The sequence below is a fragment of the Geotrypetes seraphini genome, chromosome 12 (genome assembly GCF_902459505.1).
Source record: "Geotrypetes seraphini chromosome 12, aGeoSer1.1, whole genome shotgun sequence".
In the NCBI taxonomy this organism is placed as follows: Eukaryota; Metazoa; Chordata; class Amphibia; order Gymnophiona; family Dermophiidae; genus Geotrypetes; species Geotrypetes seraphini.
In genome coordinates this window covers 104880858-104895866 of record NC_047095.1, presented here as the reverse complement: position 1 = coordinate 104895866, position 15009 = coordinate 104880858, and the positions used below count along the sequence as shown (strand labels likewise).

The following is a 15009-nucleotide window of genomic DNA, read 5'->3' as shown; positions in this document are numbered from 1 at the left end:
ATCCACTTGTACCTGTTCTACTCTACTATGAGTCTAAAAAAACCTCCAAAATAGGTGCTATCACTTGAGTCCTCAATAACCTCTGTATCTTAAACTCTTCAATATATAACAAATTTTGCACTGAAAGCACAGTCTCAGCTGGTGCACACTCAAAGTCTAATCCCAGAAGATCGTTTAGAATCGGTATATGCGGCTAATCACAACTGCAAAGCACTGAATATTTTTTTTTTTAAAAAAAGGATCCAGCAATGTTCTATTTTTCTGCTGGTTCCACTCTCCACACAGGCTCCAGACATCTCTTCCTGAAACCCCACAGAGAGCCCCCGTTTCGCTTGTCAAAGCTGCATCAGGGGTCTTGCCAACAGGTTTTTTTAGGCCCATGAAGCCCCATAACTGTGGTCTTTTTTTCTCCAAATATTGATTTACTAGTCTTATAGCCCGTTACATTAACGGGTGCTAGAATATATGTGTGTGTGTCTCTCTTTATTTCTTTCTCTCTCTCTCTCTCTCTCTCCTTAGCCGCTTTCTTTCTTTCTGTCTTTCTTTTTCCTTGGCTGTCCATCACAACCCCTTGCCTGCTCCCCCTGTCCATTCTCCCTTCATTTTACCTCCCCTGTGTCCTCCACCACCCCTTCACAGGTCTCCTTATGCAGCAGCAGCCCTTCTCCCTTTGTTTTACCTCCTCCTGTCCAGCAGCACCTTCCTTCTCCCCCTGTCCAACATTAGGCCTCCGTTCTTTTTTCTTCACCCCCCCTGTCCATCAGCACCTCTCTCCTTCTCCCCCTGTCCAGCAGTAGGCGTCCCTTACTTTTTCTCCCCCCCCCTCCTCCTTCTTATCCCTATAATACACTTACCTTGCTCTGCCCGTGATCAGAGGCTCCCGACAGCCGCCCAGTTGCACCCATTGGAAAAGTTCCCTCTGCGGCATCCCGCACCCTTCCTGACGCGACTCCCGCTGTCCCGCACCTGCCCCTGTGTCTTTCTTCTTGTCTTTCTGTGTCCCTTCCTCCGTCTGTCTGTCCAAAGCAGCATTTCCTCCCCCCACACCATTTCCCTGTGCACCTGCCCCTGTGTCTTTCTGTGTCCCTTCCTCCGTCTGTCTGTCCAAAGCAGCATTTCCTCCCCCACACCATTTCCCTGTGCACCTGCCCCTGTGTCTTTCTTCTTGTCTTTCTGTGCCCCTTCCTCCCTCTGTCTGTCTGTCCAAAGCAGCATTCCCTCCCCCCACACCAGTTCCCTGTGCACCTGCCCCTGTGTCTTTCTGTCTTCCTTCCTCCCTCTGTCTGTCTGTACAAAGCTACATTCCCTCCCCCCACCCCACACCAGTTCCCTATGCCTGCATTAGCGTTTCCTCTACCCTCTTTCCCTTCCCACAGTCGCGACTACAAACGCGGGCCCGAGTCCTTTGCCGCCCCCCTCCTTCCCTTCCCTTCCCGCGGGCCCGACTACACATGGCGATTCAAGCAGCGTGTGCAGCACTCTTCACACGCTGCTTCGGGCCCTTCTACTGCCCTGATTTGCTCCGGATGTGCCAGAGTAAATCAGGGCAGTAGAAGGGCCCGAAGCAGCGTGTGAAGAGTGCTGCACACGCTGCTTGAATCGCCAGTCGGGTCCGCGGTAAGGGAAGAGGGGGGGCGGCAAATGATTCGGGTCCCGGACAGCGGAAAGTTGCTGGGCTCCTCGGTGTGGCCGCGATCCCTCTCCTCCCAGTCCCCCCCCCAGAGGAACGGAGATCGATTTGCCGCCATTTTGAAGATCGTTCTGCTCTGCTCCTTGCTTTAGTATATTTTTAAGTTGAAAGACACGGCGGCGGCTGCTCCTCTCAAGATCCCCGACTGCTTTGGACTTCCGTTGCAGGTGGGGATCCTGAGAGGAGCTGCTGCCTGGTCTTTCAACTTAAAAATATAGTAAGGCAAGTAGCAGGGCAGAGCGAAGAACATTGATTCCCATAAGATCATCCGCCTCGGGGGAGACAGCTGCCGCGTCCGACATCAGCCTCGGGGGAGGAGAGAGGACTTCAGGCAAGGAGCAGGGCAGATCAAAAAACAGCACAGGCCGACAGCCGCCGTGTCCGACATCCATCTCGGGGGAGGAGAGAGTGTTTCGGGCGCATGCCACTCCTATCTGAGATGCTGTACATCTCACGGAAAACGGACACACGCGATGGAACTGCGCATGCGCGGCCTAGCGTTTTAATATATTAGATTAGAAAGGTGCTCCTCGGGTTGAATGAACATTGCCCTTGCACTGATCCAGTTTAGATTTGTTCTACCTCGTGGTCCTGTATACCAGATAGACCGAGACAAGTATCTAGCATATGATTTTTATATATATATATATACATACATACATATATATGTAATTGAAATCACCCATTATTATAGTGTTACCCATTTCTCCAGCTTTCCTAATCTCTGAAAGCATTTCTTTATCTGTCTGCTCATTTTGTCCCAGGGGATGGTAGTATAACCCTACCTTTAAATCATTTGATTCAATTCTCCCTTTAACATATAGTGCAACCCTCCTCCATTTGATCGACTCTATAATTTGTACCCAGGTAACACAGTGTCCCATTGAGTGTCTTCCTCCCACCATGTCTCTGAGATGTCTATTAGAGAATGACACGGGGAAAAAATCTGTCCCCGTCACCGCCCCGTCCCCGGCCCACCATCCTCTGCACCGCCCCGTCACCGCCATTCCATTCACCGCCCCGTCACCGTCACTGCCATCCCTTTCACCGCCCCGTCACCGCCACTGCCATCCCATTCACCGCCCCGTCACCGTCCCCGCAGCATCCATATAAGCCTTAGTACTCTAATATTTAGCGTATTCCATTCTTATAAATCAAAGTTCCTGCTGCTGAACTAGAGAAAGAGATGTTCAGCTGGCAGGGCTTTGTTTATAAATTTTTATTAACACAACTAATATACCACCATAATGTTTCCGACAGAGGACAAGTATGCAATAAATGCATTTTGCTGTTTCAATGCCAGTGCTCAACAGAACAACAGACAGCAATATGGACATTCACCTTATGTAGTACTTTTTTAATATATAAAAATAGGCAAAATTAGTTGCTGTTTTATCATTATATTTTCTTGCCATTATAGTATTCTTCATTGATCATTTTTCTTTTTAAATTCAAAACAAATTCAACCTATCTTGTGTCCCAGCATGAATTCATGTTTCACTCAATTGGCTGTTTCAAGGGAATTAACCCTCCAACTTCCATTTGCAAAAATACCCAATGTTGTTCCTTCTATGAGCAATATTTAAATTATGAGGAACAACATTGGGTATTTTTGCTGAATTGTGTGACACCATTTGGGCTGAACATGAAGATTGAAAATGCCTGGTTAGCCCTGGACAGATGATTTGAACAGCCAGGAGCCTGTCCTGGCCATTTAAATCATTTTGAATATCTAGTCCAATGATAACAGAATTAGGGTGATTATAGAAACATAGAACTTTGTTGATCACTAAAAACAGTGGAGACTAAGGGTCTATCAAGCCCAGCATCCTGTATTTGACACTGGCCAGTCTTGGTCTTTGGAACTGCCCATTGTGTCAGAAGCAATAGGGATTAAGTGACTTGCCCAGGGTCACAAGGAGTGTAGTGTAGCTCTAACCACTGGATTTAGAAGTTGGCTTCTTTTGGGATCTTTAACTCATCATCGCTAGGACTCGAATCTGAGTCCGTGGCACCTAACATAGAATGGAATTAGTATGGCAAAGTAATGAAGAATGGTCCAGCAGCCCCCACCCTCCCTCCACCTCACCTTATATTCGTTCCGAGTTTGCCGGCATCCTTTTTCCCTAGCCGCACGCGTTCAAAAAGCCGTGCATTTAGCCAGCTCCCTCCCTCCACCTTACCTTAAATTTCGAGTTTTCCGGCTTCCTTTTTTCCAAGCCGCACGTGTTCAAAAATCCGTGCACGCGCGGCTGCGCGAGTCAATCAAACTTCTCCTCTCCTGCAACTTCCTGTTTCCGGTTGCGTCAGAGGAGAAGATTGATTGACTCGCGCAGCCGCGCGTGCACGGATTTTTGAACACGTGCGGCTCGGAAAAAAGGAAGCCGGAAAACTCGAAATTTAAGGTGAGGTGGAGGGAGGGAGCTGGCTAAATGCTATGGGCGGGCGGGCGGTGGCTGCGGGGACCGCGCGATCCTTGATACCTCACTGCGGAGACAAGACCATTCACCGCCCCGCGGGCGGTGAATGGCCTTGTCCCCGTCGCCGCAGCGACTGCTAGTTTTCTCCCCGTTTTCGGCGGGTGACCCGCGGCTAAAATGCGGTGGCCGCGGGTAAACCGCCACCGTGTCATTCTCTAATGTCTATTATATCTATCTCATCATTCAGTTCTATATACTCTAACTCTCCTATTTTATTTTTTAGGCTTCTAGCATTTGTAAACAGACACTTCAGATTGTGATTTTTCCTTGCAACTACAGGCTGCAGAGAAGACAGGGAAAATTTGGGTCTTTTACTCTGCCTTCCTCTTAAACTCTCCTGGCTTTCTTTCACCATTATTGGAACCTCTCTACCGGGACTCCATAAATATCCTGTTTCAATAGTATCCTCCTAGGATACCACACACTGAACCATCTGTTCCAGGGTGACTGTTGGTTTTCCCCCACATCTCAGTTTAAAAGCTGCTCTATCTCCATTTTAAACGTTAATGCCAGCAGCCTGGTTCCATCCTTAATTGTAAAAATGTATAAACCACTTACAAATCTTTGGTTTTGAAATTCTCCATCCTCTGGTCAGTCAAATTGTGCTTAGCCAACATGTTGCCTTGGCAAAATCTAGTCATAGCCAGTATTCCCTCTAAGCGGGCGGGTGTTGTGAGCAAACTTTTTTCACTGTGAGCTAAAAATATCGGGCGCCAGCAAGTTATGAGGTATTCAAAGGAATTTTAGGCCTACACGCTAAATTAAATAAGTATAAATACATTAAAACACCCCCACCCCGACGTCCGATTCCTCCCCCAGCCTCCCCTTACCTTTGCGACGCGTTACATGGACTGCCAGCTCGCCTGCCTGCAAGCACGTGTGTGCGCTGTGACGAGAAACTTGTGCGCTGCGATGTAATATTTTGTGCGCCAGCGCACGCCAGCGCAGCTTAGCGGTAACACTGGTCATAGCCAAACTGAGTTGGAAGTATTCTGCAGTTATCATGAGTGATTCACTTGATAATTTATGGGAAATATGATATATGCATGTACAATTTAAACAAACTTTCATCAGTCATAGGGCAGGTGTAACTGCTCTATACCCATGTCTGCTCAGACTCCACCCATTTGCAATCTCACTTGCAACCTATGGGGTCCTTTTACTAAGGTGTGCTAGTCATTTTAGTGCATGTTAAAATAGGTAGCGCGCCTTAGTAAAAGGACCTCTATATGTTTATGTTTGTTGGAAGCTTCTATACCACTACCTTATGGTTTGTATGAGCTTCAGAAATTATGTTACAATACATGAGCTTTGGTAAAAGTCTCCCTCTTTTACTAAGGTGTCTAGCCATTTCAACACATGCTAAACGCTAATGTGTCCATCATAGTCTATGGACGCGTTAGCGGTTAGCGCTCGCTAATATTTAGTGCGCTAAAATGGCTAGCATGCCTTAATAAAATGACCCCTAATGTACCTAATTTTTTTGTAATGTATGTAACAAATATAAATAAATAAATAATAAAATAGAGTTCTTTTCATATTTTTGATTGAATTATGTTGTAAACCGTTTGGATCCTTTTTGGCTGTATATGCGATATATAAAGATTTTAATAAACATAAACATTAATATAAATGTATGTAATGAACCAAAATAAATTTTTAGAAATCTCATAAAAAGCCAAATGAACCAAAAAAAAAAAAAAGAATAGAAAATCTTTCCTCTGTGTGATCCCTATCAGATATATTTAAGAGAATTTCCAGCCACAAGTGGACTGACTGGGTTAAAGCTGAAAACCTACATTGTTTTTAACCATTGATAATGTCAATTAGAGTTATGGCTGCTGTCTGTAGACTTCAACTTAGCTAGTTATAAACTTTAACAGGTGAGACCTAAACATTTAAGTTAGTTGGTTGCTTTTGCTCTAACCTAAATTTCCCCAGGAAACCTTCTACAGGTACTTTAAAATTAAAAATTAATAGTGACCATTAGCTGCTCCAGACTGGAATATTTTCAGAAAGTCTGACTGAGGTACAGTTTGGCAGCTAGATCCTTTGTAAACTAACCTCTCTGTGGGTTTGTTAATCAAATACAATTTCTGATTTAGTGGTCAGTAAAGGAATACTGCTTTTGCTAAATTATATTCCAGCATCAAATAAAATTATGTAACTTAAGTTTAAGTTTATTATTATTAAGTTTATAACTTGTTTTCTCAATCCTTAGACACCTCCACAGTCCAGGTGTAGCTCAAGTTGTCATCCTGGTTACAGAAAATTACCCAGGGAAGGCGAGCCCACCTGCTGCTATGACTGTATTCCATGTGCAGAGGGAGAGGTCTCCAACCAAACTGGTGGGTGATATCATGGAACATGTGGTCAACACAAGGCTATAGATGCTTTATGATGGTTCATCTCTGTGAAATTAAGCAAGGGACAAAGTCACAGGAACCATGACTAATCCACAGTTTAATTGGCATTACATTTATTTAAAGAATGAGAGAAATTGGCATAAATTATAGTCCCATGTCTAAAAATAAACAACCTCATTAGATGGTCAACATTCAATTACCTCCAACATTTAAGACTCTATGGGGTTCATAATAAAAAAAAAAGTCTAAAAAGTGTCCTAAATGGCTACTTGGACGATCAAAAAGCCTGATCGTCCAAGTACCCATAACCAAAGCTGGTTTTTAGACATATCTAAAACTAGCTTAGGCCTTTCCCCTGCCTCTAGACGCACAGAGAGAAAAGAGGCGTGTTTAGAGGAGAGGAAAGGGCAGGCGGTGGGCAGGAGGTAGGCCGACCTACACCTATGCGTACAACACATATAACCAAAACAGTAGACAGGTTGCCTACTCGGCACTTAGACCTTTTTGACTTAGACGAAGCCAGAGGCCGCTGAGCTGATGGCCGCTGGCGCGATCAATTCAGCAGCCCGGCAACCTACCCACCGCAAACCATCGTGCAGGAGAGATGCCTCACTCCCTTACCGCAATACAATCACCCCTCTACCAAACTGCCGTGACACACGGCAGCAGAGATGCCCAATCTCTCCTGCCGCGCGTTGTGGCAGTTCGGATACAGGAGTGATTGCATTGTGGCAGGGGAGATGGCCAATCTCTCCTGCCACGATACATCACCTTCCGATGTTATTCAGGCAAGAGAGAGCCCAAGCCCTCTTGCCCAGCAGCAGCCGCGGCACCCCCGATGATATCGGGGCAAGAGGGAGCCCAAGCCCTCTTGCCACTGCGATCGTGTCCCCCCCCCCGACTCGATATGACCAGGAGGGAGCCCAAGTCTTCCTGGCCCCGGCGACCCTCTACCCTCTACCCCCCACTACAATACAGGCAGGAGGGATCCCAGGCCCACCTGCCCTCGACATAAACCCCCTCCCCCAATGACCACCCCCCCAGAACCCCCTATAGGACCCCCCACCGACCCGCAACCCCCCAGGCCAACCCCATGACCCCCCATCCCCACCCCTTCCCCGTACCTTTAACATTGGCCAGACGGACGGGTGCCAAGCTCGCCCGTCCGACAGGCCAGCTGGGTCCAGAATGGGGCCGGATTGGCCCAGGCAGCAGAAACCCCGCCCACAGGTGGGGCCTGAAGCACCTGGGCCAATCAGAATAGGCCTGGGAGCCTTAAGCCCCTCCTGTGGGCGGAGCCTTAGGCACATGGGCACCCTCCTGCCTGGATCGTTGTAGGTGGGATTCTGTAACCGGTGTTGTTTTTGACAGACACCGGTTACAGAATCCAGCTTTTAGGTGAAGGACTGGCTCCTCCTTCGCCTAAAAGCTCTTGTGTTGGACGTTTAGGGCTTAGGCGTTTTTTTTGGTTCATTATGGGCAAAAAGTGTAGACGTCGTGGGGGTGTACTTTTAGATGTAGTGGTGATCTGGGCGTTTAGTAGAGGCAGGCCATAATCAAAACAAGGATGTTTGTTTTGGTAATGGACATTTTCCCTGCTTCTGCTTTGAACGTTTAAGGACTTAGGCCAAAAGTGGACTTAGATGTTTTTTTTTATTATGCCCCTCCACGTATCTATCTATCTATCCTGACATTCTGACTAATTTTTTCCATGGAATCTTTTCTGGACTGATGACAATGGGCAGACAGGATGGGTCATTTGGCTATTTTCTTTATTTGAATTTTTCTAGAGACTTAAATGTTTTCAAATTTTCAAGTTTTATTAAAAATTTATTATCCTGCCTTTTTAAATTACAAAGCGGCTTTACAATAAATAAAAAATCAAAAAAACAGGGTGTACAAATTATGATTCAGGTGAAACAAGGAACCTGGATGGATTTGTGGCAGCAGAAGAATATCCATATTATAATATAGTCACATACAGCTGGATTCTGTATAGGATGTCAGTTGCAGCAGTCACCTAAGAAGCGGCTTAGAATTGCACACCAGTATTCTTTACAGAATTGCATCTGTCCTAAGGGACAGACGCCCAGCCCTAGGTAACTGACCCAATTTTATAACCGGTGTCCATGTCACAGGTGCTGGTTAGAGGTTTGCACCTGATCACAGCAAGGGAATTCCTCTGACATAATCAGCTGAGCGGCTATGACAGAGAGCCCCTAAATCCCCATGCCAACTTGGCTGGCAGCAGGAATGTTCACTCTCTCCCACCAGAAACCTCAAATCCCACCCATTAAATAAGCCAGACAGGAGGGATTCCCACTCCCTCCCACCCTGGAACCCCCCTCCCCAAATTCCTTTACTGAAGCTACCCCCCCCCCCAAGAGAAAGCTGGGTAGGAAAGATATAGTTGAATGTCTGGCTGGAGGTATACTAATACTCTCTGGCTGGCTAGCCCAAAACTCCAAAATGGTGGACCTTCCCCTTCCTGGTGTATTCTGGGATACACCGGGGAGGGTCCTAAGGTTCTGATGGCTCAAATGCCTAAGGTCCCTCCCATAGGAGGGGCATTAGGCACATGGGTGAACTGGAGTCTTAGGCCACTTCTACTGCATCTCAGAATGTAATGAGAAAGGAAAGGCCCATCATTTTGGAGTGATAGGCCAGCTGGCTAGAAGAAGTGGGCATCCCTCTGGCTGGACATTCAACCAAGGTACAAGAGGGTTGAGATAGAGTTAGGGATGTAGGAATCAGGGTCTGAGCCTTGGGGGGTATTGGGGGTTCAGGTTTAGGGGCGTTCAATTTTGGGGTCAAGCTTGGGAGAATGTCAGCAGGAAGGAGTGGTCATTCCTCCTGCCTGGCTTGCTTCAGTTGGTTCTGGGGCAGAAAGAAATTGGCATCCCTCCTTCCAAGCTTACTTTATGAGTGGGGATTTAGGAGTTCTGGTGGGAGTGAATGGGCATCCCTCCTGCCAATCATCTTTGTGAGGTGATTCCTGCCATGACTGCTCTGCTATCATTGCAGGGAGATTTCCTTGCTACAATCAGCTTAGCAGCTGTGTCTGTTTGAAATGTAGGCCAGAATTTTGCTGACCTACATTTCAGGCATCTATAACTGTCATAGAGAGATGCCTAGGGTCACTTAACTCATCCATGGCCTCTTCTGGGTGAAACCACGCCCATGCCCAGCCTTGGGTGACCTAAAATGTCCAGTTCCAGACATGTCTCTTTGCACCCATGACAGATACCTACAGGGTTTTATTTTAGCAAACAGCCATCCTGATTGACTGGTTAGACAGCAATTGGACACCTACTCCTGCCTAAAATCAATACTCTGTTTATAGAATTTGCCTCATAGTCCTCAGCCAATTACAACTGCCTAATGGTAAAAGTGGTCAGCTAAGAGCACTAAATTCAGAAGTTGCTAGTTTAAGTCCCACTACAGATTTTTATAATTTGTGTTTCTTTTCTTAATATTGTGAGAACTTCAGTGAATGAAAGTGTCATGGCTCTCAGAGGGGATTTTACTGATGCTATTTAAGAGATACTTAGACAATTTCTTCACTCTTAGATGGAGACACTTGTTGGAAGTGCCCAGAAGACCAATGGCCTAATCAAAAAAGAGATAACTGCATCCCAAAAGTGATAACCTTCCTGTCCTATGAAGAACCTTTGGGTCTAGCATTGACTTCCATCATAACTTTTTTCTTTCTGGTCACTGTTGTCATCCTGGGAATCTTTATTAATTACAAAGACACTCCCATAGTGAAAGCTAACAACAGAAACCTCAGCTATATTCTCCTTATCTCCCTCATGCTCTGCTTCCTCTGCTCATTAATATTCATGGGACATCCAAACAAGGTGACCTGCATTCTCAGACAGACTGCTTTTGGGATCACTTTCACCATAACTCTGTCCTCCATCCTTTCAAAAACCATAATTGTGGTCATGGCCTTTTATGCAACCAAGCCTGGAAGCAAGCTCCGGAAATGGATGAGATCCAGGGTTTCACTTTCTATAGTCCTTTCCTGTTCTCTTCTTCAAACTGTTCTGTGTCTTTCCTGGTTGCTCACTGCTCCCCCATTCCCCTATCTTAACATGCAATCAGAAACAGGAAAAATATTAATTGAATGTAATGAAGGATCTGTAATTGCATTTTATTGTGTTATGGGTTACCTTGGATTTCTGGCTGGCATCAGCTTCATTGTAGCTTTCCTAGCAAGAAATTTACCTGACAGTTTCAATGAGGCCAAGCACATCACCTTCAGTATGTTAGTCTTCTACAGCGTCTGGATCTCCTTCATCCCAACATACTTGAGCTCTAAGGGCAAGTACATGGTAGCAGTAGAAATATTTTCTATTCTGGCCTCCAGCGCTGGACTGTTGGGTTGTATATTTTTCCCTAAATGCTACATTATTCTGCTGAGGCCTGAAAGGAACAACAGAAATTACCTAACAAAAACAATTGAATGAAATATTCAAAGACATGCCATGACACTGATAAATAGATACATAATCATTTTATCTTTATTTCTGATGTTCAGTGGAGATCTCAGTTGATGTAGGATTGCCAAATATATAATCCTCACTTTAAATTGAAAACTCAAAAATTTGAACTTGTGGTTCTCAAGCTTGTCTCCAGGACACACCTAGTCTGTCAGGATTTTAGAATATCTATAATTAATGAATATATGTTTGGTAGGGCTTTAAAATTGATAACAAGCATTGATAGTGATAGATTTGCATACAATCTCTTTCATAGAGGAGTAGACTCATGGTTAAGTTTGATTCCTGCTGCAGCTCCTGAGCCTGTTCAAGTCACATAACCCAAGGTACAAAAAAGCGTTTTACATTGTGAGCCCACTCTGGACAGAGAAACCTTCATATACTACAGTATGTACATCACTGCATATGCCTATAGCTCTATAGTAATTATAAAATATAGAAACATGATGACAGATAAAGGCCAAAAGGCCGCTTCCACAGTAAGCATTATCTCTTCCTCTCTCTAAGAAATCCCACGTGCCTATCCCAGGCTTTCTTGAATTCAGACACAGTCTCTTTCTCTACCGCCGCTTCTGGGAGACTGTTCCAGGTATCTACCACCCTTTCTGTAAAAAAGTTTTAGTAAATATGCTGTACATCAGATTATGTTGGTGTTTCCCTAGATGAATAAATTTCTGTGGATATCAGCTGTCTATGGCCATTTTATTTATTTATTTATTATGGAGGTACTTGCACAGCTGAGGAGGATACACAGTCTAAATGTATGCAAATTGACTTTCCAGAGAACAGTTAAATATCTGGATAACTATAGGGCTGATGGCAAAACCTAGATTTTTAGTGGCCGCTCCTATCCAGATGCTGTCACTGAATATGTGGATTATTTTAATCACAGTGACTGGAATGTATTATATTATATTATATTACATTACATTACATTAGTGATTTCTATTCCGCCATTGCCTTGCGTTTCAAGGCGGATTACAAAAGAATTACAAAAAACATATTACATGAAGAAGATATCTGGTAATTTGTAGTGGAGATGAGTAGATAAGGTTGCTTTGGGGAGTCAGGAAGGTATTGGGAAATGGTATTGGGAAGTGGGAAGGAGCTAGCAGTATTATGTCGTTTGCAGGAATTTCTTGAAGAGTAGAGTCTTTTCTGAATGTTTTGTAGTCGGGGGTAGTAATTAGTAGATTGGAGATTTGGTTGTTGAGTTTTGCTGCTTGTGTGGCTAGGAGGCCATCATATAGTTTTTTCCATTTGACTTCTTTGATTGGAGGGTACGTGAATGGAGTGTGGGTTTTCCTATGTCTTATTGATGTAGTTTGGATGAGACAGTTGTTCAGGTTGGTATTATTGCCAGAATTGGAAGCCAGTTTGAGTTGAAGTATGCCTCTATGATGTGGTCATGTTTCCTCAAAGAATAGATAAGTCTCAGTTCTGTGTTTTGGATTGTTTGTAGTTGTTTTATCATTGTAGCTGGGCAGGGGAGATAGAGAATGTTGCAATAGTCTAAAATACCTAGGACTAGGGATTGTAGTAAGAGCTGGAATTGTGTTCTATCAAATAATTTTTGAACTTGTCTTAAGTTTCTCATAACTGCAAATGATTTCTGTATGGTTTTATTGATTTGTGGTTGCATGGTACAGCATCTATCTATCATCATTCCTATTAGTTTTAGGGTGGGTTGAATGGGGTAATTGATTGAGTTAATTTCTATATTGGTTATGGTTAGGACTTTGTTATTTTTGAGGAGGATGAATTTTGTTTTGTCTGGGTTCAGCTTCAGTTTATGATCTCCCATCCATGTTACTACCGTTTCTAGTGTTCGGTGTAGAGTAGGAAGGAGCGGAGAGAGGAGCAGAGAAGGCGGTGCTAGCAGGGGAAGAGGCGAGAGCTAACTCCGCCCACCCCCGACATCACCAGCCAAACTCCCCCCATAAAAGGGGACGAGCCAACGGCAGAGAGTCCACAGTTCAAGGGCAGCCAAAGGGAGACTGTAGGAGCTGTGCCTAGTCCTAAGCACATGGTAGAACAGTCCTGAACACATGGCAGAACAGTGAGCGGAGCAGAGAGTGTGCTAGCAGGAAGGAGCGGAGAGAGGAGCAGAGAAGGCGGTGCTAGCAGGGGAAGAGGCGAGAGCTAACTCCGCCCACCCCCGATGTCACCAGCCAAACTCCTCCCATAAAAGGGGAAGAGCCAACGGCGCGCAGCCGTTCGGTGCGCGGTGAAGGCAAGCGGCAAAGGCGCTCGCCTTAGCGAGAGCGCCTTTGCGAAGAGCCTTAAGAAGAGCCTAATCTTTACCCTATTCTTTAAACTTTATTCTAAACTTTCACCCTAACCCACAGGCAGACACCCTCTCAAATACCCTAATCTTTCAAACTCTCTCTCTGATCTTGCAATCTCTCACTCTGACTCAGACAGATATTTCTTCTAACTCTCTAACTTACTCACTATCAGGCAGACCTCAGCTACAACTTGGTTATGACAGGGAGAACAAGAAGAGCCATGTCTGCAATCAAGACCAACTGTCCGGTAACTGGGGGGACCCAGGGGGCGACCACAGTATGCGTGCAGAAGGAGGAGGACCCAGGACTATGGACAGAGGTCTCCGTGCAGACCGAGATCATCCCCCTCCCCCCTGTTCTCCAAAGTCTCTACACAGACAGAGGGGGTCGACCTGCTAGACGGAGACATCATGCAGGAACTTAGGAGTCTCAGGGAGGAGGTGAAATGCCTGAGAAGCATCCGAGAGGATGAGGCCTACATTGACGGAGTCGTCCAGGAGCTGTCTGTAGGGGTGTTTCTGTATTTGCACCTGAAGATTAGGCCTCTCTGACCTCATCAAAGCCTGAACCATTCTGCAAGAAATCTTTCTGAACCATTCTGCAAAAAAAATCTTTCCAGCATGAATTGCAAGAAGAAAGAAGACACATCTTTACTGTTTCTACCTGATACATTATAGGTATGTATCAGAATGTTATTCTACTCAAGGACATCCATCTGTGCCTTCATAATGGGACTGTGTGATTCTGAGGAAGTTATCCTGTTTTTATCTGTCTAACGGCCCTGGGTCCACCAGCCTATATGATACTTTACACAGAAAGGCTATTCATCTAAGTTCTGTTTCTGGATTGGTCCGAGAACGTCATCTGATGAGATCCAAGTGAGAAGGTGCTAATTATTAGTTAGTCTGTGTTGGGATGAAAGGAAGCTCACATCTTACCACAGGTGTTCTGCACGTGACCTTTTCTTTTAACAATTAGACCTGTGAAGTTACCTCGGGTGACTCTCTGCCTCAGAGAGAAAGATTTGGACTTTAAACAGCTCTGAATTCAGCACTAAAAGGAACTTGTCTGCCGATGAATTATAGCATTACCAGGACTGACGAACACGTGTACCTTTAACAAAAGGATTTCTGACATCTCCTGAAGCTAACAAGAAAGTTTCCCTTCCACCTAATTTCACCAGAGAGGCTAATCAAAGGGTGAGAATACGGAATTTACTATCTTATCAGCTGGGTTAGAGAAGTAGATCCGATTGGGATATAGGACAAGGTTTGTAAAGCTCCATTGGTGATAATATAATCATTTGCTAATCAGGGATTATTATTATTATAAGGAATTGTGTAGTGTGTGTAACAAGTAGTTTTACTTAGTTTCTAACAAGTGTATTGTGATAATTATGTACTGAGTTTCATTTATGTAATCAGATATTTTGTGAACAATATTTAGATATTGCAGCTGGCTTGTGAATTATATTTTTCTATTTTCATAATAAAGATATTTCTCATTAGCCTGGGTTTGGTGTCATATAAATAGATCAAGAAATTTGGACCTGGCAGCGTTTATGGTTTTCCCTAGACAAAACTAACAGAGACGTGATTTGTTCATGCACCTGATTAGTATCTACCATTAATCTTCTTACATGTCCCAAATCACCGAGCTGGCCCAAGACATGTCCTCCCT

The 15009-nt window shown here is 44.8% G+C and overlaps 1 protein-coding gene across 1 annotated transcript in view; it reads left to right on the top strand.

The window, feature by feature from the left end:
* LOC117346222 (vomeronasal type-2 receptor 26-like) overlaps nt 1-11008 on the top strand; it is a 13557-nt gene extending 2549 nt beyond the window's left edge. Inside the window, exons 2-3 of the mRNA XM_033915625.1 lie at nt 6392-6518; nt 10107-11008. Of these exons, the coding sequence (XP_033771516.1) occupies nt 6392-6518; nt 10107-11008 (1029 nt within the window). The remainder of the gene's footprint in view (nt 1-6391; nt 6519-10106) is intronic.
* Nucleotides 11009-15009: the final 4001 nt, after the last annotated feature.